Source organism: Pongo pygmaeus, chromosome 1 (assembly GCF_028885625.2).
Source record: "Pongo pygmaeus isolate AG05252 chromosome 1, NHGRI_mPonPyg2-v2.0_pri, whole genome shotgun sequence".
Lineage (NCBI taxonomy): Eukaryota > Metazoa > Chordata > Mammalia > Primates > Hominidae > Pongo > Pongo pygmaeus.
The window spans coordinates 178352421-178377717 of NC_072373.2; the positions used below are offsets into that span (position 1 = coordinate 178352421).

At 41.5% G+C, this 25297-nt stretch overlaps 1 protein-coding gene across 5 annotated transcripts in view; it reads right to left on the bottom strand.

Annotated features, from left to right (window-relative positions):
- Positions 1-25297, bottom strand: part of BTF3L4 (basic transcription factor 3 like 4) — a 32127-nt gene that overhangs the window by 1679 nt on the left and 5151 nt on the right. For 3 of the 5 annotated variants that reach the window (XM_054487976.2, XM_054487993.2, XM_063656067.1), the window contains 3 exons: positions 21690-21803; positions 3110-3311; positions 525-584 (listed from right to left, as the gene is read on the bottom strand). In XM_054487976.2, coding sequence (XP_054343951.1) covers positions 525-584; positions 3110-3311; positions 21690-21803 — 376 coding nt within the window. The remainder of the gene's footprint in view (positions 1-524; positions 585-3109; positions 3312-21689; positions 21804-25297) is intronic. The other 2 variants (XM_054487985.2, XM_063656071.1) reach the window with 1 other exon arrangement.

The window sequence follows — 25297 nt, forward strand, 5'->3', positions numbered from 1 at the left end:
AAAAGAAAAACAAAGTATATGAATCAAAGAATACAAAAAAGGAAAAAGAGGTAAATGGAACTCCTAACTCCCCAAAAAATAAAATTAGTACAACCAGAATTAGCCTGAAAACATAAGGAGGCAGAAATGAACTGGTGGCATTTTATTAACAATGATTTAATTATTTGCTTAGGACAGTAATCCTAAAGAAATGTTCATCTTTTGTCTATGCAAATTACTGAGGTGAATAGCATTTTCATATGTCAATTATAATTCACACAGAAATGTTATAACAATAGCTACGCAAATTTATAATCACAGTGATTTCAATAAATCCAGGCAGCAGAGCTTTGTGTGACAATTTCTGATTCTAGGTTCTAAAGTGGGGGCTTACATTGTTTTTCATTAGATCCTATCCACATTATTGTGAATCGATTTAAATTCATGAGCTTACAATCAACACAAACCTAAAAGTCATTTATGCAATGACTGAAAGGAGATAAACAGGATGCTTAAAATCTTAAGTCTAAGGAAATGTCACTTACCTGGAACATCATCATCTTCCTCATCAATGTCTTCTGGTTTTGGTGCTTTACTGTCCAAGACTACAAAAAATTTATTTTAATATTAGTCATTGAGAACAAAGACCTTAAAGAAAACTTATAATGTTTATCCCTTTTTTCCTGTATAAATCACATACAGTTGCTCAGAAATAGCTAAATATTGTCAATCTAAAATGCCATTCATATTTTTTTGCTTAAGTAACATTAAAAATAAATAAAACTTTAATTTAATTAATCAGTTAATACACTGATAACACAGCTGGCAATTTCAATGTGTGACAAAGATGAAATTTATTTTATTTATTTTTATTTATTTATTTTTTGAGACAGGGTCTCACTCTGTTGACCAGGCTGGAGTGTAGTGATGCGATCTTGGCTCACTACAGTTTCCACCTCCCAAGTTCAAGCGATTCTCCCTGCCTCCCAAGTAGCTGAGATTACTGGCAAATGTCACCATACCCAGCTAATTTTTGTATTTTTAGTAGAGATGGGGTTTCACCATGTTGGCCAGGCTGGTCTCGAACTCCTGACCTCAAGGGATCCACCTACCTTGGCCTCCCAAAGTGCTGGGATTACAGACATGAGCCACCACACATGGCCTACAAAGATAAAATTTATATGCAAAGTGGAATAACTGATCACTGAGTAAAAAGACTTTACAGTGGCCATATTCTCCAAATAAAAAACTAAGTTTTTTTTCAGCCAGGTATGGTGGTTCACGCCTGTAATCCACTGCACTCCATCCTGGGCAACAGAGTGAGACTCTGTCTCAAAAAACAAACAAACAACAACAACAACAACAAAAAAGCCAGGCACAGTGGCTCATGCTTGTAATCCCAGCACTTTGGGAGGCTGAGGCGGGTGGATCATGAGGTCAAGAGTTCAAGACCAGCCCGGCCAAGACGGTGAAACCCTGTCTCTACTAAAAATATAAAAATTAGTCAGGCGCGGTGGAGGGCGCCTGTAATCCCAGCTAACTTGGGAGGCTGAGGCAGATAATTGCTTGAACCCGGGTGGTGGAGGCTGCAGTGAGCCAAGATCATGCCACTGCACTCCAGCCTGGGCAACAGAGCAAGACTCTGTCTCAAAAAAAAAAAAAAAAAAAAAAAGATTTTTTTCATTTCTTTTGGTGTAAGAAAATATCTAACTAGGTAGTATGGGCACTGCAATACTAGATTTTTTCATTTTTAGGGGCAACATGACACATTTGAAACCAGGACTATCTTGGAAATTCAGAACTTATGGTTGCCACATTTATAGGGCAATCAATATTTAACAAAAACATAGATGTCTGACAACATTATTTTCTTTTTTCTTTAGAGACAGGGTCTCCCTCTGTCACCCAGGTTGAAGTACAGTGGCATTCCATAGCTCACTGCAGCCTTGAAGTCCTGGGCTCAAGTGATCCTCCTGCATCAGCCTCCTGAGCAGCTACAACTATAGGCATGTGCTACCACACCTGGCTAATTTTTGTATTTTTTGTACAGATAGGGTCTCACCATGTTGCCCAGGCTGGTCTTGAGCTCCTGGCCTCAAGAAATACTCCCTCCTCAGCATCACAAAGTGCTGGGATTACAAGAGTGAGCCACTGCGCCCAGCCATACAACAGTATTTTCTGATTGTCATTAATTAGCAGTGAATCTCAAATTAACTATTTAAAATGATGGGCCAGGCATGGTAGCTCCCGCCTGTAATCCTAGCACATTGGGAGGCGGTAGGTAGGTGGATCACTTGAGGCCAGGAGCTCAACACCAGCCTGGCCACCATGGCAAAACCCTGTCTATACTAAAAATACAAAAATTAACTGGGTGCAGTGGTGCACACCACCTGTAGTCCCTGCTACTTGGGAGGCTGAGGCATGGAAATTGCTTGAATCCACAAGGTGGAAGTTGTAATGACCTGAGATCGCACCACTGCACTTCAGCCTGGGAGACAGAGCAAGACTGTGTCTCAAAAATAAATAAAATGAAATAAAATAAAATTATGGCCTGAAGATCTGGGCACTATCCTTTTACGTAATTACTTCTCAACTTACTATTATTACTACCAAAATGTTTCCAAATATTCTTTTTTTTTTTTTTTTTGAGATGGAGTTTCCCTCTTGTTGCCCAGGCTAGAGTGCAATGGCATGATCTCAGCTCACTGCAACCTCCGCCTCCTGGGTTCAAGTGATTCTCCTGCCTCAGCCTTCCGAGTAGCTGGGATTATAGGCGCCTGCTACCATGCCTGGCTAATTTTTGTATTTTTAGTACAGACGAGGTTTCACCATGTCGGTCAGGCTGGTCTCGAACTCCTGACCTCAGGCAATCCACCTGTCTAGGCCTCCCAAAGTGCTGAGATTACAGGCGTGAGCCACCACACCCAGCCATGTTTCTGAATATTCTATGTGTCACACTACATAATCATTAAACAAACAAACTCAAAATTTTATGAAGCATAGAAATAACTTTATAGAAAGTAAAATAATTACATACAGGCAAATCCAAATTAAGATGGGACACCTTTTAAATGATTAGGTTCTTTAAGTAAGGTGGGGAGAGAAAGATTTACTAAATTGAAATACCTACCTTGCCGTGGGAACTGTTCAGCTAACTTCCTAAGGCTTGTTAAACTGTCAGCACCAAGCTGACTTAATATTCCAGGAAGCATTTCTGTGATTGGTTTGGCTTCTGCATGACCAGTAATTGCAAAGGTATTAGCAGAAAGGGAAGCTTGGACTTTGGGATTGTTGAAATGAATAACTGTCCCATCATCTTTAATCATGTTCACCTGTATGATCACAGAAGAAAAATGTACTTCACATGCTAGGTACACTAAAACAATACATTTTTAAAAAGCAATTCAGCCAATTATGGTTTTTTACTTGGTAGTTATGTAATCCCAAGGTAGTAACTGGCCAAGCAATGGACATTCGTGGAAAAAGATCATAGTAATAAAGTAAAATGGTGTAGATGGCACAAATTACTAGGACGGACAAGAAATAGTCAATTCATTATAGAATCTAGATTTTAAATTCAAAGACTTCTAAGAGAAAGAAGTACATGCCCACGTTTTTTTAAAAAATGGAAGTATCAGCCACAAATCAGCTTCTTAATGAAATTACTCATTATCTTACTCAATTTATACTGTCAAACAAAATCAGTGCAATTTCCACTTGGTAGGGTAGCATCTTACTTAGGGGACTGGTTACAAAGGGGAAATAGTATATAGTAAAAACAACCACTGAAAATCCATAAAGAACACTCAGAAATGTAACCAGGTGTTTCATTCCTTCAAGCACTTAGTACATTTATAAAAATTTCAACTTGTTCTAATCATGCCATTCTTTGTAGGGGATTTTGCTAGTTCCTCTAATTTTTTTTTTTTTTTTTTGAGACAGAGTCTCGCTGTGTCATCCAGGCTAGAGTGCAGTGGTATGACCTTGGTTCACTGCAGCCTCTGCCTCCCAGGTTCTAACCTTTCTCCCGCCTCAGCCTCCACCAGGTAGCTGGAATTAGAGGCACGTGCCACTATGCCCGGCTAATTTTTGTATTTTTAGTACAGATGGGGTTTCACCATGTTGGCCAGGCTGGTCTCGAACTCCTGATCTGCCCACCTCGGCCTCCCATGGTGCTAGGATTATAGGCATGAGCCACCACACCCAGCCAGTTCCTCTAATTCTTAAGGGTAGCTTCTCAACAATCTTTAATAACCCCCATAAAGGTCAAAGAAGTTGTCCCACCCACTTGCCTAGTGACCTGAACATGCTTTATCAACTAGGAAACCTTTAAAAATCATCCTCACATTCTTTCCATAACTTTCACCAATATGAACTGACTATTTCAGATTTGATTTCATCCATTGCCTGGGACTTACTGAAATGGAAGGTTTACATGTGCTACTTAAGATTGTTATTTTTCTCTCTCACTCATGTACTTTCTGTTTTTTTCAGTAGAGTTGAATTTGCGTAGGTTAAATGTGTGAATAATGTGATTCCACTATGTAGTTGATTCCCCTGGGTAAGTTACCTTGGTGGTAACATGCTTACTATATAAAAAGGTTAGGAAGAGTTAACTCTTGGCTACTTTAGAAGCATTTCATGATCCATCCAAAATCCACCCTGTCACAATCAAGCATAGATGCTGAGTGTTCTCCATGGACAGTGGGAAGAGGGCTTTTCTTCCTCAGAGGTGATCACCACCACTGATAGCACCAGAAAGGAAGGGAAAGAAAGGGGCTTCTAAATTTCAGGCAAGACCTGGAACACAGAGAAAATAAAGGCAAATCCCTGGAAAATTGTAACTAAACCCACAAATAATTTCCCCAGGTTTTTCTGACAAAAATCACTATTTAAATTCTATACCCTTCCCTCTCTCACTATTACACTTAGGGTTCTATTAATTATATCACACACAATAAGCATTCAATCCAGTTGTTCTAAAAACATGGCACTATGAGTTATATTAACTTTAGAAAAGATAAATTATATAGTTTTGAAGATAATTACAGTTTTGGTAAAAAGTTAAATGTTAAAGTGGGTGAAATCTGGGCTTCAGAAGGATGACAGTGGATGTGAAATGGGATATTGCTCTGCATTTAGCCTAGAATCACGTAATTTTAGAATGGGAAAAGAATAAAAGATATGGTAGGACTATATTTTTCCAATCAAGACCAAATCATGTGGTTTAAAAAAGGATTTCAGGCCAGGTGCGCTGGCTCACATTTGTAATCCTAGCACTTTGGGAGGCCAAGGTGGGCCGATCAAGAGTTCAAAATCAGCCTGGCCAACATGGTGAAACCCCGTCTCTACTAAAAATACAAAAATCAGCCGGGCATGGTGGCGGGTGCCTGTAATCCCAGCTGCTCGGAGGCTGAGGCAGAAGTGGCTTGAACCCAGGAGTCAGAGGTTGCAGTAAGGTGAGATCGCACCACTGCACTCGAGCCTGGGCGACAAGAGTGAAGCTCTTTCTCAAAAAAATAAAAGGGCAGTCGCGGTGGCTCAGGCCTGTAATCCCAACACTTTGGGAGGCTGAGGCAGGTGGATCACGAAGTCAGGAAATAGAGACCATCCTGGCCAACATGGTGAAACCCTGTCTCTACTAAAAATACAAAAATTAGCTGGGTGTGGTGGCATGTGCCTGTAATCCCAGCTACTTGGGAGGCTGAGACAGGAGAATCTCTTGAATCAGGGAGTCAGAGGTTGCAGTGAGCTGAGATTGTGCCACTGCATTCCAGCCTGGCTACCAAGTGAGATTTTCTCAAAAAAAAAAAAAAAAAAAAAAAAAAAAGGCCGAGCGAGCGCAGTGGCTCACGCCTGTAATCCCAGCACTTTGGGAGGCCGAGGCGGGTGGATTGCCTGAGGTCAGGAGTTCGAGACCAGCCTGGCCAGCATGGTGAAACACTGTCTCTACTAAAAATACAAAAATTAGCCAGACATGGTGGCAGGCACCTATAACCCCAGCTACTCAGGAGGCTGAGGCAGGAGAATTGCTTGAAGCTGGGAGACATATGTTGCAGTAAGCCGAGAATGCATCATTGCACTCTGGCCTGGGCAACAGAGTCAGACTCCGTCTCAAAAAAAAAAAAACCCCCAAAAAACAAAAGATTTCTAAAATGCTTCTGGGTGCAGAGTCTCAAATATTGGAATCTGAGACATTTTTTTATTTACAGACATTAAAGTCACAAGAAATCTGAAATCAATATTGTTCAAAAAATTCAGGCTATATATTTGTTGAACTCAGAAGTCTTCCAATTCAAATCCTTTATGTTAAAGAAATAAACACTGAAGACAAAAGCTCTTTGTTAGCAACATACCCAAGGACAAATAGCTTGTTAAGTGCAAACCGAGGACTTTAACCTGGGTTTCCCAACTTGTTCTTTAGTTTCCTTCCTACTAAGTCATTCTCATACTTAAAACGCTTATTTGCCTACAAAAATTCAATTCAGCTGGGTGCTCATGCCTGTAATTCCAGCACTTTGGGAGGCTGAGGCGGGTGGATCACCTGAGGTCAGGAGTTCACGACCAGCCTGGCCAACATAGTGAAACCCCATCTCTACTAAAAATACAAAAATTATCTGGGTGGGGTGGCGGGTGCCTGTAATCCCAGCTACTTCGGAGGCTGAGGCAGGAGAATCACTTGAATCCGGGAGGCAGAGGTTGCAGTGAGCTGAGATCATGCCATTGCTCTCTAGCCTGGGCAACAGAGCAAGACACTGTCTCAAAAAAAAAAAAGAAAAAGAAAATTCCATGGCCTCATGAGAGCTTGCCAGAGAATGATTTATTTCAGGATACAGGCCAAATCGAGAACACAAAAGAAAAACAACACAGGTATACAGATAAAATGTATCTTATTGGCTACAAAACAAGAGGCTAACATGGAGCCAAAAACAATAAACTCATGGAGTTTTTCCTTATGTTCAATTTTCTCTTCTGAAGGCTAAATGTTGTTATATTTTACATTCTGATATATAGGTCTTTCTAGTTTGAAATATGCTTGAGTTTAGTGTGAAAAGCAAGATGAATTCCATCTCAGATTGTGAAACATAAATAAATTTATTCATGGCTGTCTTAAATGGAGTGGTCTAAAAGATGCAGCTTCAGGAATAGAAAGGTCCAGAAAGGGATGGAGAGTTTAGTTAATTTTAGAATATAGAAAAATACTAGAAGGTAGAACAGCTAGAATATTTTCTTTCTTTCTTTCTTTCTTTTTTTTGAGATGGAGTCTCACTTTGTTGCCCAAGCTGGAGTGCAGTGACGTGACCTCTGCTCACCGCAACCTCCTCCTCTTGGATTCAAGTGATTCTCCTGCCTCAGCCTCCCAAGTAGCTGGGATTACAGATGTGCGCCACCATGCCCGACTAATTCAAATTATTTTATTTTTATCTAACATTCCTTCCTTCTCAGCAAATGACATGGTTATATAAGGCTTCTGGGCACAAGCTATTAGAAACTATCAAACGATGAATTGTTTGGCTGAACAAGACCAGTTAGACACCTCTCCTGCCATTTTGGGTAAAAGAAGGGATAAGGAACTTGTTAAAGTCATAAAGCAAATTATATGCATTTAATATCGAGACTTCACTTCTTTCAGTGATTTTATACTGTGTGGTTTAAGTAAGCCATATAATATATGTACAATATAAGAACAAGGAGCAGCCAAATAAAAAGGACTATTAAACTAGCAACTATACCAGCACTGAGGTCTCTTTTTCAACCAAACACCCCCTTTAGGTCAAAATTTGTTTTTGTTTTTTTTTTCCTAAAGATAGCTGAAGGTAAAGGATGCCACTTGAGCTAAGGAGAAAGAGGCATTTTGAGACTCCAGTCCAAACCACAGAATGCCCTTGCTCTCATTTTTTGCTTTAAAACTGATGTGTCTAGTAGTTAGCAGTAAACTTTGTCCTCTCATTCCTAGTGTATTTATATATGCTGTTTTCACTGTTTAGAAGAACCATTTCCTACTTCTCCATCTTGCACATTCCCATTTGTCCAAGATTGAGGTAAGATGCTTCTTTCTCTGTGAAAACTTAAGGTGGTTTATGCACTTACTGCTATTATACAGAACTGTCTTGTAGTATAATTGCATTTGTAAATCACTGACCATACTAAAAGGTTAATTTCTTAAGATCAGAGACCATGCCTTATTCGACATAGTATTTCCCTCAATATCTAATACATAATAATCACTTAAATCTGCTGAATGAATGAATGGATACCTCCTATACAATTTATTCTAAAATCATGGCTGGGCATGGCGGCTCATGTCTGTAATCCCAGCACTTAGGGAAACTGAGGTAGGAGGCTCGCTTAAGTCCAGGAGTTCAAGATGCCTGGAAAACACAGCGAGAACCCCATCACTACCAAAAAAAAAAAAAAAAAAAAAGCAAAAGCAAGCCAGGTGGCATGGTGGTACATGCCTACAGTCCTAGCTATTCAGGAGGCTGAGGTGGGAGGATCGCTGAGCCTAGGAGGTTGAGGCTGTGATCACACCACTGCATTCCAACCTGGGTGACAGAGCGAGATCCTGTCTCAAAAAAGGAAAAAAAAAAAAAAAAAAGGAAAAAAAAGATGTTGTCAGACCAACTCCCCAAATGCTAGATGATGGGTCACATTAAGGTTTAAATACAGCCCCAGCAGTGCCGCCAATGAAGATGCCCAGAATCTCCTGGGCTGTATCTTTAGCCTGACTTTTCCTATAATTTTGACCTTTCAGAATCAGCCCAACCTACCCTCCAGAATTAGGGGCATTTTAAGTCACTCTTGGCAACTGCTGGGTGGCCCTTTTATGCTGCTATCAAACACCTTAACAAACCCTACCTTTGCTGGGCTCTGCATAGGGTATGTAAGTTAGTCATAGTAGCCTCCTACCTGGTAAATTCGATGCTCACTTTGTTCCTATGCTGCAGTACATTTTTGTGGCTAGAGGAGGCTCACAAAGTTATATTTGACTCCATAGCTCTTGCTAATAACTGCCCTCTCAGTTCATGGAGGCTTTAATTCTTTGTGACTTTTTTTGAATCCAACTGAGAATGATAAAAGAGAATTAGCAGTTGTCTCTTTTTTTTCTTTTTGAGATGGAGTCTCGCTCTGTCACCCAAGTTAGAGTGCAATGGCGCAATCTCAGCTCACTTCAACCTCTGCTCACTGCAACATCTGCTTCCCGAGTTCAAGCGATTCCACTGCCTCATCCTCCCAAGTAGCTGGGATCACAGGCTGTGACACCACGCCCAGCTAATTTTTATATTTTTAGTAGAGATGGGGTTTCGTCATGTCGGCCAGGCTGGTCTCAAACCCCTGACCTCAGGTGATCCACCCGCCTCAGACTCCCAAAGTGCTGGGATTACAGGCAGGAGCTACCGCGCCCAGCCAGCAGTTGCCTACTCCATCCTACATGTAATGGCACTTAAATGTTTACCAGAAAATTGATCTTTTACTGACTTCTTCCTATATCTTTTAAGAGACAGGGTCTCATTCTGTCTCCCAGGCTGGAGTGCAGTGGCTTGATTATAGCAGCTCACTGCAGCCTCAAACTCCTGGGCTCAAGGGATCCTTCTGCCTCAGCCTCCTAAGTTGGTAGGACTACAGGCATGTGCCACCATGCCTGGCTAATTTTTTATTTTCTTTAGAGACATGGTGTCATGATTTTACTCAAGCTGGTCTTGAACTCTTGGCCCTAAGTGATCCTCCTGCCTTGGCTTCCCAAAGTGCTGGGATTACAAACACAAGTCACCACACCTAGCCTCTTCTTACAGCTTAATAGGGTGAAACAACTGACTTCTTAAGAATAAAGCATACAAGCGTCTGGGGTGTTGTGAGACTGAATAATGTGAGATTTTGAGGATTATGGGCTTTGCACACGCTCTTATAAGTCAGTCAGTATCCTTCACATTCAATTCTAGCTCAGCATCTGCTTATTTCTAATGGCTATTATTAAGCTAAAGCTTATGCTATCATTAGTCTATAACATATGCTGGGATCACTTTCTCTTATTCTCTGGTGACAAGTCTGACAAGACAGGAATTCTTTTTTTTTTTTTTTTTTTTTTTTTGGAGACAGAATCTCGTTCTGTCACCCAGGCTGGAGTACAGTGGTGCGATCTTGGCTCACTGCAACCTCCGCCTCACAGGTTCAGGCGATTCTCCTGCCTTAGCCTGCTGAGTATCTGGGATTAGAGTCATGCGCCACCACCACGCCCAGCTAATTTTTGTATTTTTAGTAGAGATGGGATTTCACCACGTTGGTCAGGCTAGTCTCGAACTCCTGACATCGTGATCTGCCCGCCTCAGCCTCCCAAAGTGCTCAGATTACAGGTGTGAGCCACTGCGCCCGGCCTTTTTCTTTTTTTTTTTTTTGAGACTGAGTCTCGCTCTGTCACCCAGTCTGGCGTGCAGTGGCGCTATCTCTGCTCAATGCAACCTCCACCTCCTGGGTTCAAGCAATTCTCCCACCTCAGCCTCCCAAGTAGTTGGGATTACAGGCGCACGCCACCATGCCTGGCTACTTTTTTGTACTTTTAGTACAAAAAAGAATTTCCGTGCCCAGCTAGGAATTCTCTTTATATATGCTGTAGGTAGTGTGAACTGGCATATTCTTTCTGAAAAGCAATTTGACAAAATGCATGAAGAGTTCTTAAAATGTTCATGGCTCTTTCAGCCAGTAACTACACTTTCAAGAATCTACAGAGGCCGAGCGCAGTGGCTCACTCCTGTAATCCCTACGCTTTGGGAGGCTGAGGCGGGTGGATCACCTGAGGTCAGGAGTTCAAGGCCAGCCTGGCCAACACGATGAGACCCCGTCTCTACTAAAAATACAAAAAATTAGCTGGGCGTGGTGGCGTGTGCCTGTAATCCCAGCTACTCAGGAGGCTGAGGCAGGATAATTACTTGAACCCAGGAGGTGGAGGTTGCAGTTAGCCGAGATTGCGCCACTGTACTTCAGCCTGGGCAACAAGAGAGTTGAAGGAACTCAGATTTATATATATATAAATATACATATATTTTATTATATATAAATATATAAAATATTTATTTACATATAATATATAATTATAATTTATATAATATATATTTTTAAAAATATATTTTAATTATGTATTTTTTATTTATATATATATATGGTTGTTTTTTTTTTTTTAGACGTAGTCTCACTCTGTTGCCCAGCAGGCTGTAGTGTAGTGGTGCGATCTTGGCTCACTGCAACCTCTGCCTCTTGGGTTCAAGCAATTCTCTTGCCTCAGCCTCCTGAGAGTAGCTGGGACTACAGGAGCGTGCCACCATGCCCGGCTAATTTTTGTATTTTTGTAGAGATGGGGTTTCACCATGTTGGCCAGGCTGGTCATGAACTCCTGACCTCATGATCCTCCCAAAGTGCTGGGATTACAGGCGTGAGCCACTGCGCCCGACCCAGAGAGATATATTTATGTATTGAAAAGTTCAACACATGATTCTTTTATTATCAAAACGTTATAATGTATAATAAATAATAAAAAAGTGTTAAATTACAGTACAGTATATCCATATACTGGAATGTATGTAGATACCTACAAATGATTAAAAGGAGGTTTTTTAATGACATAAAATAATTTTTATAATATAAGGCTATTTTAAAAAATGATTATTGGCCGGGTGTGGTGGCTCATGCCCGTAATCCTAGCACCTTGGGAGGCAGAGGTGGGAGGGCTGCTTGAGGCCAAGAGTTCAAGACCAGCCTGGGCAACATAGGGAGACCTCATCTCTACAGATAATTCTAAAAAGTAGCCAGGCATAGTGATGGAATCACTCAGCCTCGGTGACAGAGTGAGACCCTGTTTCAAAATAAAAAAATTAAAAATTAAAAAAATAAAAATGATTCTTTTAAAACAAAAACAAGCCGGATGCAGTGGCTCATGCCTGTAATCTCAGCACTTTGGGAAGCTGAGGCAGGTGGATCACCTGAGGTCAGGAGTTCAAGACCAGCCTGGCCAAAACAGTGAAACCCCATCTCTACTAAAAATACAAAAATTAGCTGGGTGTGGGGCTGGGTGTGGTGGCTTACACCTGTAATCCCAGCACTTTGGGAGGCCGAGGCAGGTGGATCACCTGCAGTCAGGAGTTCAAGACCAGCTTGACCAACATGGAGAAACTCGTCTCTACTAAAAACACAAAATTAGCCGGCCATGGTGGTGCATGCCTGTAGTCCCAGCTACTCGGGAGGCTGAGGCAGGAGAATCGCTTGAACCTGGGAGGCCGAGGTTGTGGTAAGGCGAGATTGCCCCATTGCACTCCAGCCTAGGCAACAAGAGTGAAACGCCGCCTCGAAAAAAAAAAAAAAAAAAAAGAAATTAGCTGGGTGCGGTGGCACACACCTGTGATACCGGCTACTACTTGGGAGTTTGAGGCACGAGAATCGCTTGAACCTGGGAAGCAGAGGTTGCAGTCAGCCAAGACTGTGCCACTGCACTCCAGCCTGGGCATAGAGTGAGACTCTATCTCAAAAAACAAACAAACAAACAAAAAAGCCAAACCAAACAAAAAAAACAAGGTCTTGCTCTGTCACCCAGGCTGGAAGTGCAATGGTGAGATCACAGCTCACTGCAGCCTAGAACTCCTGGGCTCAAAGTATCCTCCTGCCTCACCCTCTGAGTAGCTGGGATCACAGGCAAGCACCATCATGCCCAGCGAATTACATTTTTTTTATTTTTCATTTTTTTGAGATGGAGTCTTGCTTTCTTACCCAGGCTGCAGTGCAGCGGCACGATCTCAGTTCACTGCAACCTCCGCCTCCCGGGTTCAAGCAATTCTCTGCCTCAGCCCCCTGAGTAGCTGGGATTACAGATGCCCACCACCACGCCTGGCTAATTTTTGTATTTTTAGTAGAAACGGGGTTTCACCATCTTGGCCAAGCTGGTCTTTAACTCCTGACCTCATGATCCACCTGCCTTGGCCTCGCAAAGTACTGGGATTACAGGCGTGAGCCACCCAGCCCGGCCTTTTTTTTTTTTTTTTTTGTAGAGACAGCATCTCACAATGTTACCTAGGCTGGTCTCAAACTCCTGGCCTCAAGCAATCCTTCCACCTCAGCCTCTCAAAGTGTTGGGGTTACAGGCATGAGTCATTGCACCTGACCAAATAAAAAAAAAAGGATTCTAAATTGTACATCTAGCTGTAATCATATATGTGTGTGTATGTAGCATATATATATTACATATATATAGTACATATATATAGTGCACATAAAGATGGGAAAGATTAAATACAAGACTAATAGTAGCTCTCTCTGGGTGGTAGGGATTACAGCTGAATATTGTCTTCTTGACATTTTCTCTATATTCCTGATTTTCTACAATGGCAATATCTATTATCTATATAGATATACAGATATATATATTTTTTGAGACGGAGTTTCACTCTTGTTGCCGAGGTTGGAGTGCAATGGTATGACCTCAGCTCACTGCAACCTCTGCCTCCCAGGTTCAGGCAATTCTTCTGCCTCAGCCTCCTGAGTAGCTGGGATTACAGGCGTGCACCACCACGCCCAGCCAATTTTTTTTTTTTTTTTTTTGAGACAGTCTTGCTCTGTTGCCCAGGCTGGAGTGCAATGGCACGATCTCGGCTCACTGCAACCTCCGCCTCCCAGGTTCAAACGATTCTTCCGCCTCAGCCTCCTGAGTAGCTGGGATTATAGGCACATGCTACCACACGTGGCTAATTTTTGTATTTTTGTAGAGATGGGGTTTCACCATGTTGGCCAGGCTGGTTATGAACTCTGACCTCGTGATGCGACCACCTCAGCCTCCCAAAGTGCTAGGATTACAGGTGTGAACCACCGCACTCAGCCGGCAATATATTTTTATATTGAGGGGAAGAAAGCTCTTTTAAGTACAAAAGATGCCAATAAGGATGGATAAAATGTGGTATACGCATGCAATGGAGTATTATTCAGCTATAAAGCAGTGAAGTTCTGATACGCTATGACCTAGATGAACCTTGAAAACACTAAGCTAAGTGAGGTACTCCAGGCCTCCAGGCACAAAAGGACAAATACTGCATGATTCTATTCATATGAAATATCTAGAATAGGCAATCCATAAAATAGAAAGTAGATTGGCGGTTACCAGGGCTGGGGTAGAGGGGAATAAGGAGTTGTTGTTTAATGGGTATCAAGTTTCAGTTGAGGAAAATGAAAAAAGTTCTAGAGATGAACAGTAGTGATGTTTGGCCAACATTCTGATGTATGCCAATGAATTGTATAGTTAAAAACAGCTGGCCGGGCACAGCGGCTCATGCCAGTAATCCCAGCACTTGGGAGGCCAAGGCAGGCAGATCACGAGGTCAGCAGATCAAGACCATCCTGGCTAACATGGTGAAACCCCATCTCCACTAAAAATACAAAAAATAGGCAGGCGGATCATGAGGTCAGCAGATCAAGACCATCCTGGCTAACATGGTGAAACCCCATCTCTACTAAAAATACAAAAAATTAGCCAGGCGTGGTGGCGGGCACCTGTAGTCCCAGCTACTCAGGAGGCTGAGGCAGGAGAATGGCGTGAAGACGGGAGGCAGAGCTTGCAGTGAGCCGAGATCACACCACTGCACTCCAGCCTGGGCAAAAGACCGAGACTGCGTCTCAAAACAACAACAACAAAAAACAAACAAAAAAACAAAAAAAAACCCTGGCCAAAATGGCAAATTTTGTGATATATATATATAGATATATCTACACACACACACACACACACACACACACACAAACACACACACACAGTAAAAAACAAAACAAAAAGCTAAAAGAATAGGACCCTAAGAGAGAAAGAAGGATGCTATGGAATGGTAAGGTGAATAGGACACGGTGCTTCCCTTTTACTCTCGTGTACTCAGAGCTGTCTATCTATGGGCTCCTGAGGCTCTAGCTGGACGAAGAAGGAACTGCAGGAAGAGCCCGTCATTAACTTTAGGTCCTCTTTCTGTACAACTGGTTCAGAAAAAACAAGAACCAGGAAGAGGAAAATGTAAAAAGTAAAACTTATGTGTCCAATTACAAAATTTATATTCCCAGCCTTAAGCTTTCTCTAAGCCCTAGCTCCCTATAGCTAACTTACTGCAGAACAATCCCACCTGGAATAATCAGTACCTCTTAAATTTAATAGGCTCTAAGCAAACTCATCACAGAGAATCAGCATGCTATACTACAAACAATGAATAAACATGTTCCCAGCCGTCAAGACTCTTTATAAGCTACTGAAAACAGACTACTGGGTTAATAAGTTACCATTATACACCACGATATGAGATAGTGAAAAACATATTATAGAAGAGCAACTTAGGCTAACAGCAGTGAAAGTAGAGAGAAAGGGTTGATTATACCTGGAAAGACAGGGAAGGGTTTCATGGAGGCTGAATTATACCCTAATTAAGACAGAAGCTGTCCTCTGAATATAATTATAAAACTCTATGAAGCAACTTGGAACAATTAGGGCATCTGAATCAGAAGGTGCTTTTTGGTTACACTTCTTACCAAATAAAATGGAAAAAATCTGTTGTTTCTGAGAAATAAAACAGATCTTTTGTCAATGGATTCATGCAATTAGGGGAAGAAAAGGTGACAGCACAGTCACTACATTCAACTAGATTACCAAATAACAAGCACATTCAAATATTTTCAAATGTTACAGAACATAAAACATTTTCAGAAATTTGGTTCTGGATGATACTCTGTAAGTCAGCCTAAGAATTCCTTTCAAAAAGCTGGTTATTGGCCAGGCACAGTGGCTCACGCCTGTAATCCTCCCAGGACTTTGGGAGGCCAAGGCAGGTGGAACTTCTGAGGTCAGGAGTTTGAGACCAGCCTGGCCAATGTGGTGAAACCCCGTCTCTACTAAAAATATAAAAATTAGCCAGATGTGGTGGTGCGCCTATAATCCCAGCCACTCAGGAGGCTGTGGCAGGAGAATTGCTTGAACCCAGGAGGCAGTAGATTGCAGTGAGCCAAGATCATGCCACTGCACTCCAGCCTGAGTAACAGAGTGAGACCATCTCAAAAAAAAAAAAAAAAAGCTGGTTATTTACTTGACCTTTGTATGAAACTGTCTCTGAAATCCCCCATCCCTTAGTTTTTTTTTTTTTTTTTTTTTTTTGAGATGGAGTCGTGCTCTGTCACCAGGCTGGAGTGCAGTGGCATGATCTGGGCTCACTGCAACCTCTGCCTCCAGGGTTCAAGCGATTCCCCTGCCTCAGCCTCCCGAAGTCCTATACTTTAGTTTTTGACAGCCTCGGATTTTTCTTTGTTTGGTAACATTAAAAAACAAAACAAAACAAAAAAAACCCTATATATAATTTATTATACCAAATCAATGAACTAATGAATACAAAAAAGGTCAGAGAAGCTTGTCTTATTCCAAATAGTCTTTTAGTTTTTTTTTAAGACAGAGTCTTGCTCTGTCGCCCAGGCTAGAGTGCAATGGCACGATTTCAGCTCACCGCAACCTCTGCTTCCCAGGTTCAAGCGATCCTCCTACCTCAGCCTCCTGGGTAGCTAGGATTACAGGCATGCACCACCACACCCAGCTAATTTTTGTATTTTTAGTAGAAACAGTGTGGTACCATGTTGGCCAGGCTGGTCTTGAACTCCTGACCTCAGGTAATCCACCTGCCTTGGCCTCCCAAAGTGCTAGGATTACAGGACTGAGCCACTGCGCCCAACCTTAGTTTTTAAAGTTTCTGAAGAAGACGCCAATTAAGCTCTGGAAGGGGAAAAAAAAATCACAAATACTGATAGCTTGGATAGTACTAATATTAGTGATATTCAGTACTGACAGTAGAAAATTAGGGGTATGGAGAAACTTTACTTGGCCTAAGTGCATTCAATGAATTTTGAGATCCACTACTGCTCTCCCTGTTCCTCACTCCCTAAACTGAGCACTTTCTACTTTTTCATGTTTTGAAGGTCTAAGCACAGAAAGTACTATCATATTGTTTCACAATAATGGCAAAAAGTGTCTTTTCTTCTCAAAAGTTGTTATCTGCTTTAAACTGCCAAAACTCAAAAAGGCAGTATATTCCTGAGTTCACACTTTGCAACAAGTTTTAAACATCCCAAAGTAAAAATAACAAAATTTTAATTAATGTGTTTCCTATTCTAAGACATATATATGTTCATATCTGACTGGTTCTGAAAATCATATCCATATTTTCATGTATACATTTAATGCAATAGCTTTTTTTCCTTCTCAAGAAGCTGTTTTTAACCCAAGTGAATAAGCAAGTCAGGTTATATATAGTATACTAGATGTTCCCAAAGAGGAATATTTCAGATTTGTTAAGGGTTATATAAAGTAACAAATATCTTGGTTCTCAAAAAATCAATTTTAGAAAGAGGGAAAGAAGAACAAAAAGTAAAACTCCTCTCCATCTTAGGTTCAAATATTCAGAAATTTTATGGTTGCCACCTTGTATTATTACTTTGTACGTTTTCCCTGTACAACTATCCTGTGAGGGTTAGAAGACAACACCAGGATGGGGGGAGGGCAGAGAAGCTGCTATAGTGTACACACATGCCATCTATCTATTATGTGGCATTAATTGTCTGTGTGATGTTGTGAGATGTATTAACTCCTCAAACAAACTGCAGTGGCAATATTAACAAAAAAGAATTCACAATATAATTTAATAAGTGCTATAATAAAAAGCAGATACAGGGCATTGTGGAGGCACACATGAAAGGCACCTAACCCTTCTCTGCACAAATGCTGTACAGGTGCTACCAGGAAGACTTCTGGGAGGAAATAATGCCTATATTAAGACCTGAAAAAGGAGAAACAGCAATGTCCTTGGAAATACCGATGGGATTTCTTTTCTATAACGGTTTAAGGAATGAATTCTGCATGGTAGGTGCTCAGTACCTATATAAGGCAGGTAAACCTCTTACTTTCCCTTTTTTTTTGGTGGGGGAGGAGGGACAGGAGGAAATTAAAAGGCCAAGAATGAGTATAATCAAATATAAATGAAAACAGCAAAAGCAGAATAAATTAATGAATAGTATGAACTCTGGTTTTGACACACCTTAGTTCAAATCTGGAATTCCAGCACTTACTAGGCTATGTGATCTTAGGTAGGCAGCTAACTCTCTAAGCCTCAGCTCTCTCATCTGTAACCAACAACAACCAACTCAAAGGGATATTGTGAGCTGAAATGGGATATAATACATATTGATTTGTCTAGCTGTCTAATTATTCTCCCCACCAGATCGTAAGCTACAAAAGACAGAGGCCATGCAAAATATCTTGTACCACTGTCCAGTAAGTCCTTGGCAAAATGCTTGGCACGCAGATGTTTAATAAATGTTGACTATCATTAAGTACTTTGTTACGATGATTTCAATTACAGCAATACCATGACCTCAGCACAGTATTATAGGTTTGATTATATTCTGAAGAGATCAAAAATTACTAACTGGTTTCTTATTTCAATGTGAAACACTTATAAAATCAATGCTGCCCCTACACTAAAAGTTTTACTAATTATGAGAGGCATAAAGTCTTCCAAATCTGAACAAAAACTTTAGAAAAACATGTCCTTGGAGATATTACACAGTTAAATCTATACTGCAAGGAAGGTATAATTTTTTTTCCTCTCTAAAGAAGTGTTTCTCAACTAAGGGTGCCTGCCCTTTGCCTGCAAGGTACATATACATGGCAACCTCTAGAGATATTTTTGATTACCACAACTAGGAGTGTAGGGGTGTTACTAGCATCTAGTGAGTGAAGGCCAGGGATGCTGCTAAATATCCTATAATGCACAGGACAGCTCTCACAGCAAACAATTATCTAGTTCAAAATGTCAACAGTGCTGAGGTTGGGGGACAGAGGAGTTGAAGGGTAGAAAGGTAGGCAAAGATATAAAATTGCATAAACATTTACAAGTAGGTTAGGTTTAATATTATCAGAATTCATGTGTATTATTGCAACTTATTCATTTTTACCAAGTTTTAGATTTTTAAAAGAGGTTTGAAAGGACTTAGATTTGTTTTTTCTAATATGTATCTAAGATTAAGAGAATGGTCTCTCTAAAATATTTCAGGTCCATGAAAATATATAAAAGCTTTCAATAACTCAGAAAAAAATAATGTCTAAATATAATTTCAGGTCTTACAAATGAAGCTCTAATCTGTACCTCAGAGTAAGAAGGCACAGTCACATCAAGCTGAAAGGAAAAAGATGCATGTGGCTTACATTTTCTACTATGTTATCAGTACACTGATTTTCAATGTACAAAGCAGATTTAAATGATGTGTTAATTTTACTCATTTATATATGCAAGGTGGAAGGAACATGTGGCACTTTGCCATTCCACTACCTTTTCTTTGCCATTTAACTCTGCTATTTCTTTATTAATGATCCCTATATCCACATTATTATTATTTTTTTTCAGACAGAGTCTCACGTGATCTCAGCTCACTGCAAACCTCTGCCTCCTGGGTTCAAGCCATTCTCCTGCCTCAGCCTCCCAAATAGCTGGGATTACAGGCACGCACTACCATGCCTGGCTAATTTTTGTATATTTAGTAGAGACAGGTCTCACCATGTTGGCCAGGCTGGTCTCAAACTCCTGACCTCAGAAGATCTGCCCACTTTGGCCTCCCAAAGTGCTGGGATTACAAGTGTGAGCCACTGCGCCCAGCCCGTACCGTCACATTATTTCTGATTCGTTTTATAGCACATGTACACTAGTCACCTATTTAAAATTGTGAGGTGATACCAAACACAGTAATGATTAATTTTTTTTTTTTTTGAGATGGAGTCTCGCTCTGTTGCCCAGACTGGAGTACAGTGGCGCGGTCTCGGCTCACTGCAAGCTCCCCATCCTGGGTTCACGCCATTCTCCTCCTCAGCCTCCCGAGCAGCTGGGACTACAGGCGCCTGGCGCCGCGCCCAGCTATTTTTTTTTCTGAATTTTTAGTAGAGACAGGGTTTCACCGTGTTAGCCAGGATGGTCTCGATCTCCTGACCTCGTGATCTGCCCGCCTTGGCCTCCCAAAGTGCTGGGATTACAGGCGTTAGCTGCTACGCCCGGCCGATTAAATTTAACTTACGGCAGTGAAAGCGTAAACTTTGGTTACTATCACAGATGGAATCGGCTGGGTGCGGTGGCTCATGCCTGTAATCCCAGCACTTTGGGAGGCCAAGGTGGGCAGATTATTTGAGATCAGGAGTTTGAAACCAGCCTGGCCAACATAGCGAAACACTGTCTCTACTAAAAATAAAAAATTAAAAAAAAATTATCCGGGCTTGGTGGTGGGCGCCTGTAATCCCAGCTACTCTGGAGACTGAGGCAGAAATTGCTTGAGCCCAGAAGGCAGAGGTTGCAGTGAGCAGAGATCACACCACTGCACTCCAGCCTGGGTGACAGAGTGAGATTCTGTCTTAAAAAACAAAAAAACAAATGGAATCATCAGGCAGAGGTGCATCTAGGTGGTAACATCACAAGTAGTTGTTGTTATTTATTAAGTATCTTCTGGAATAACATTAATCTTTGGTCTCATATTTGAGAAAAATAGTGTCATCAAAATACAATAAACTGACATACAATTTTTTTTTTTTGAGACGGATGCTCACTCTGTCACACAGGCTGGAGTGCAATGGCACAATCTTGGCTCACCGCAACCTCCGCCTCCTGGGTTCAAGTGATTCTTGATTGCCTCAGCCTCCTGAGTAGCTGAGATTACAGGCATGTGCCACCACAGCTACCTAATTTTTGTATTTTTAGTAGAGATAGGGTTTCATCATGTTGGCCAGGCTGCTCTTGAACTCCTGACCTCAGGTGATCCGCCTGCCTAGGCCTCCCAAAGTGCTGAGATTACAGGCGTGAGCCACTGCACCCAGCTGACTAATACATTTTAAACAATTTTTGAAACAGTTTTAATAAGAAATCTAACTCATGTAAAGCTATTGCTAAAGCCTTTTGGCTGAGGTAGTAACTAATGAGGCTCTGTAGAATATCAAGGTGCATTAGGGTAAAAAAGTCTACCTCTATTGAGCCATGAGTCCAAAATCTTAAATAATAAAAAAAGTCTGGCTGGGTGCGGTGGTTCACACCTGTAATCCCAGCACTTTGGGAGGCCGAGGCAGGCGGATCACGAGGTCAGGAGTTTGGGACCAGCCTGGCCAGCATGGTGAAACCTCGTCTCTATTAAAAATACAAAAATCAGCTGGGCATGGTGGTGCACACCTGTAGTCCCAGCTACTCGGGAGGCTGAGGCCGGAGAATTGTCTGAACCCGGGAGGCGGAGGTTGCAGTGAGCCAAGATCATGCCATTGCATTCCAGCCAGGGTGACAGAGCGAGACTCCATCTCGGGAAAAAAAAAAAAAAAGTCTATCTCATCTGAACAAATGTTGGGGTTTATTTCTACATTATTAGAGACATATTTTATATTAATATTCAAGAACAGTTACATAATTGTCATATATGCAAATATCTTGAGCCTGAAAAGTATGATGAAAATCCTTAACTGTCTACTAAAATTTTTTTTTGACCATCATTTAATTTCATACAAAAATCAAAGTGCCACAGTTCTTCAAAGACATCAGAGTGACAATATCAAAGATTTTTCTAAGCTGATATTTTACATCTGAAAGGTCTAGACAATTATTTGTGCATGTACCCACATAATTTAACAACTTGCAAAGTGATCATACCTCTTCAATACCAGCTATATTATTCACAGCCAGTTTTTTTAGAGAACTCTGAAGCTTTTTGTCATCAGCTGTGGCTGTTCTATGTACCACCTTCTTCTTTCTGCGAGCTGTACCCTGAAAAATAACCAAACAGAAGCATTAGCATGCCTGGCATCTGGCAACTGCAATCACATCTTACGTATCACAATAATCTAAAACCCACATTAAAAAATGGACAAAATAATAATGATTAATATTATAAGACTTCTCAGAGGTTGTGATTGTCAGCCTAACGCAGATTTTTAAAGGTTGGTTCTAGCCAGTTCCTTTTTTTTCCCTTATCAGCTTTCTCAGGTTGAATTATTCTTATCTAACATCCAGTCTTTATCATTTTAACCCAAGATACTGTTTGCTAATAAAACATAATTTGTAACTTCAAGACAATTTAAATACTTTATAACAATTTTAAAACATTATCTTTTCTTATAGTAACTACCACCCCCTGCCAGTAGTCTAAAGATATTCTGAAATTTGGGGAATTAGGACATAACTGAAAATTAATGTCTACATTACAGTAGGAGGAAAAAAAATCAATAAATACATAAACAAATTATATAATTTCAAATGGGATTAAGTACTATTAAGAAAAAAACAAAACTAGAGCACAGCAAGAATGACTAAGTAGGGGTAAAGCACTACTTTATTAGAAGGCCCAGGAAAGCCCCCTCTGAAGAGGTAACATATGAGTTGAGACCCATAACTAGGGCAAGAATGATCCAAGCAGAATGAAACAAGGTTGAACTTGTCCTTTCTAGAAGAGAGAAAATGGGCCAGTGTGGCTAGAGCAGAATGAACAACGGGAACGGAGGAGGAATATGAAATCAGAAAGATAGGCAAGGACCAGATTATGTAGCCTAGAATGCCATGGGCAGGAGCTAGATTTTATCCTGATTGCAATGGGAAGCCATTGAAAGGTTTTAAGCATGGGAGTGACTTGATCTGATTACTTATGACTGAAGTTGCTATGTAGAAAATGGATTATAAAGAGACCAGTCAGGAGGCTCCTGTAGCCGTCCTGGCCAGAGATGAGGGATATGGCAGTGAAGATGGTGAGGGGTCAGATTCTCACAAGAGACGACATGACTTTGCTGATGGATTACACGTGGGATATGAGAAAAAGAGGACATTTGGATGATGCTTAGAATCTTGGCCTGAGCAAACAGGTTGAAAATTATACTAGTTACTGAGAAAGAAAAAGTTCATTTCTAAATTGATACTATGAAACTCTAAATACATTTTTCCATTGAAATACTATTTAAAATAATGGATTAAATTCCTGGATCAGTTTATTAAGTCTTGAGGGTTAAATCTTTCTAAAACTGGTAGGAGTAAGGAGAAAGGAACAGTGGTTTCAATCTCTGGGTAGCTCCTATAGTAGTACTCAGGGAATCAGCCTTATAGAGGGAAGGTAGGGGCTTCAGTCTCAGCAATTCCGGTGGGAGTAGAGGAGAGATCTGACAGCAGTGACAGCAGAAGATGCTTTGAAATCTAGTTGCTGAAGGACTGACTATTTACATAGGCACTCACTTGTGAAGCATTCCTGCCTGACTCAGGGATAGCTCAATTGCTTGGTGAATACCTCAACTTGAATGATCCTCAGGCACCTCAAATTCAATATGTCTTACAGCTTATCAGTCCACCAATCTATTCTTTCTATATTTCCTAACTTTTGTAGCTGGTGGTATCACCATATACTCAAGTCTCTAAAATCATGAATCTGAGGGTTATCCTAGATTCTTCTGCATGCCCTTTACCCCCCATATCCCATCAGTCACTAAATCGTGTCAATTCCAACTCCTAAATTTGTATCCCATATAATAGAGGTCCCCAACCCCCAGGCCACTGACCAGTACCAGTCTGTGACCTGTTAGGAACACGGCAGCACAGCAGAAGGTGGGGTATGGGGCATGAGCGAGCATTACTGCTTGAGCTCCACCGCCAGTCAGATCAGCGGCAGCATTAGATTCTCATAGGAGTGCAAACCCTGTTGTGAACTGCGTATACGAGGAAACTAGGTTGTGCACTCCTTATGAGAATCTAACTAATGCCTGATGATCTAAGGTGGAAGAGTTTTATCCCAAAACCATCATCCTTCCATCCATGGAAAAACTGTCTTCCATGAAACCAGTCCCTGGTGCCAAAAAGATTGCGGACTGCTGCCTTATACTATAGCAATAGCCTCTCAATTGTTCTCCTACATGCCAAACTTCCATTTTGTTCCATTTTCCACAACGCCAGCAGTTACCTTTCTAAAATGGCAGTCATTTCCTTCTTAAAATCCTTTAATAGTTGCCCACTGCCTATAGGATAAAACTCCAAGCTCCTTAGTATTGCATACAGAAGTATAATGGAATCCCAAACTACCTGGTCATTTCATTTCCTGCCATTCTCTATCCATTACGTACACTAAAGAACAGCTGTACCGGCCGAGCGCAGTGGCTCACGCCTGTAATCCTAGCACTTTGGGAGGCCGAGGCGGGCAGATCACGAGGTCAGGAGTTTGAGACCAGCCTGACAAACATGGTGAAACCAAGTCTCTACTAAAAATACAAAAATTAGCCAGGTGTGGTGGCACGTGCCTGTAATCCCAGCTACTCAGGAGGCTGAGGCAGGAGAATCGCTTGAACCCAGGAGGTGGAGGTTGCCGGGAGCCGAGATCACGCCACTGCACTCCAGTCTGGGTGACAGAGTGAGACTCCGTCTCAAAAAAAAAAAAAAAAAAAAAAAGGCCGAAAGGCCGAGGCGGGCGATCATGAGGTCAGGAGATCAAGCAAGATCATCCTGGCTAACATGGTGAAACTTTGTGTCTACTAAAAAACAATACAAAAAATTAGCCAGGCGTGCTGGCGGGTGCCTATAGTCCCAGCTACTTGGGAGGCTGAGGCAGAAGAATGACATGAACCTGGGAGGCGGAGCTTGCAGTGAGCTGAGGTCGCGCCACTACACTCCAGCCTGGGCGACAGAGAGAGACTCCATCTCAAAAAAAAAAAGAGGCCAGGCACGGTGGCTCACACCTGTAATCCCAGCACTTTGGGAGGCCGAGGTGGGCAGATCACCTGAGGTCAGGAGTTCAAGATCATCCTGACCAACATGAAGAAACTCCATCTCTACTAAAAATACAAAAATTCAGCTGGGTGTGGTGGCATATGCCTGAGATCGTGCCATTGCACTCCAGCCTGGGCAACAAGACCGAAACTCCGTCTCAAAAAAAAAAAAAAAAGAATAGCTGTACCAAATTAAAGCAAGCCATTCCATTAAGTACTGTGTTATCTTAGCACCATACGTGCCTTTGCAAGTATGGAAATGACAACCCTTTTTACTCTATCTCCATGAACCCTCTTACCTATTTTTTTTTTTTGAGACGGAGTCTTGCTCTGTTACCCAGGCTGGAGTGCAGTGGTGAGATCTTGGCTCACTGCAACTTCCACCTCCCGGGTTCAAGTGATTCTCCTGCCTCAGCCTCCTGAGTAGCTGGGACTACAGGTATGTGCCACCACACCAGGCTAATTTTTGTACTTTTAGTGGAGACAGGGTTTCACCATGTTGGCTAGGCTGGTCTTGAACTCCTG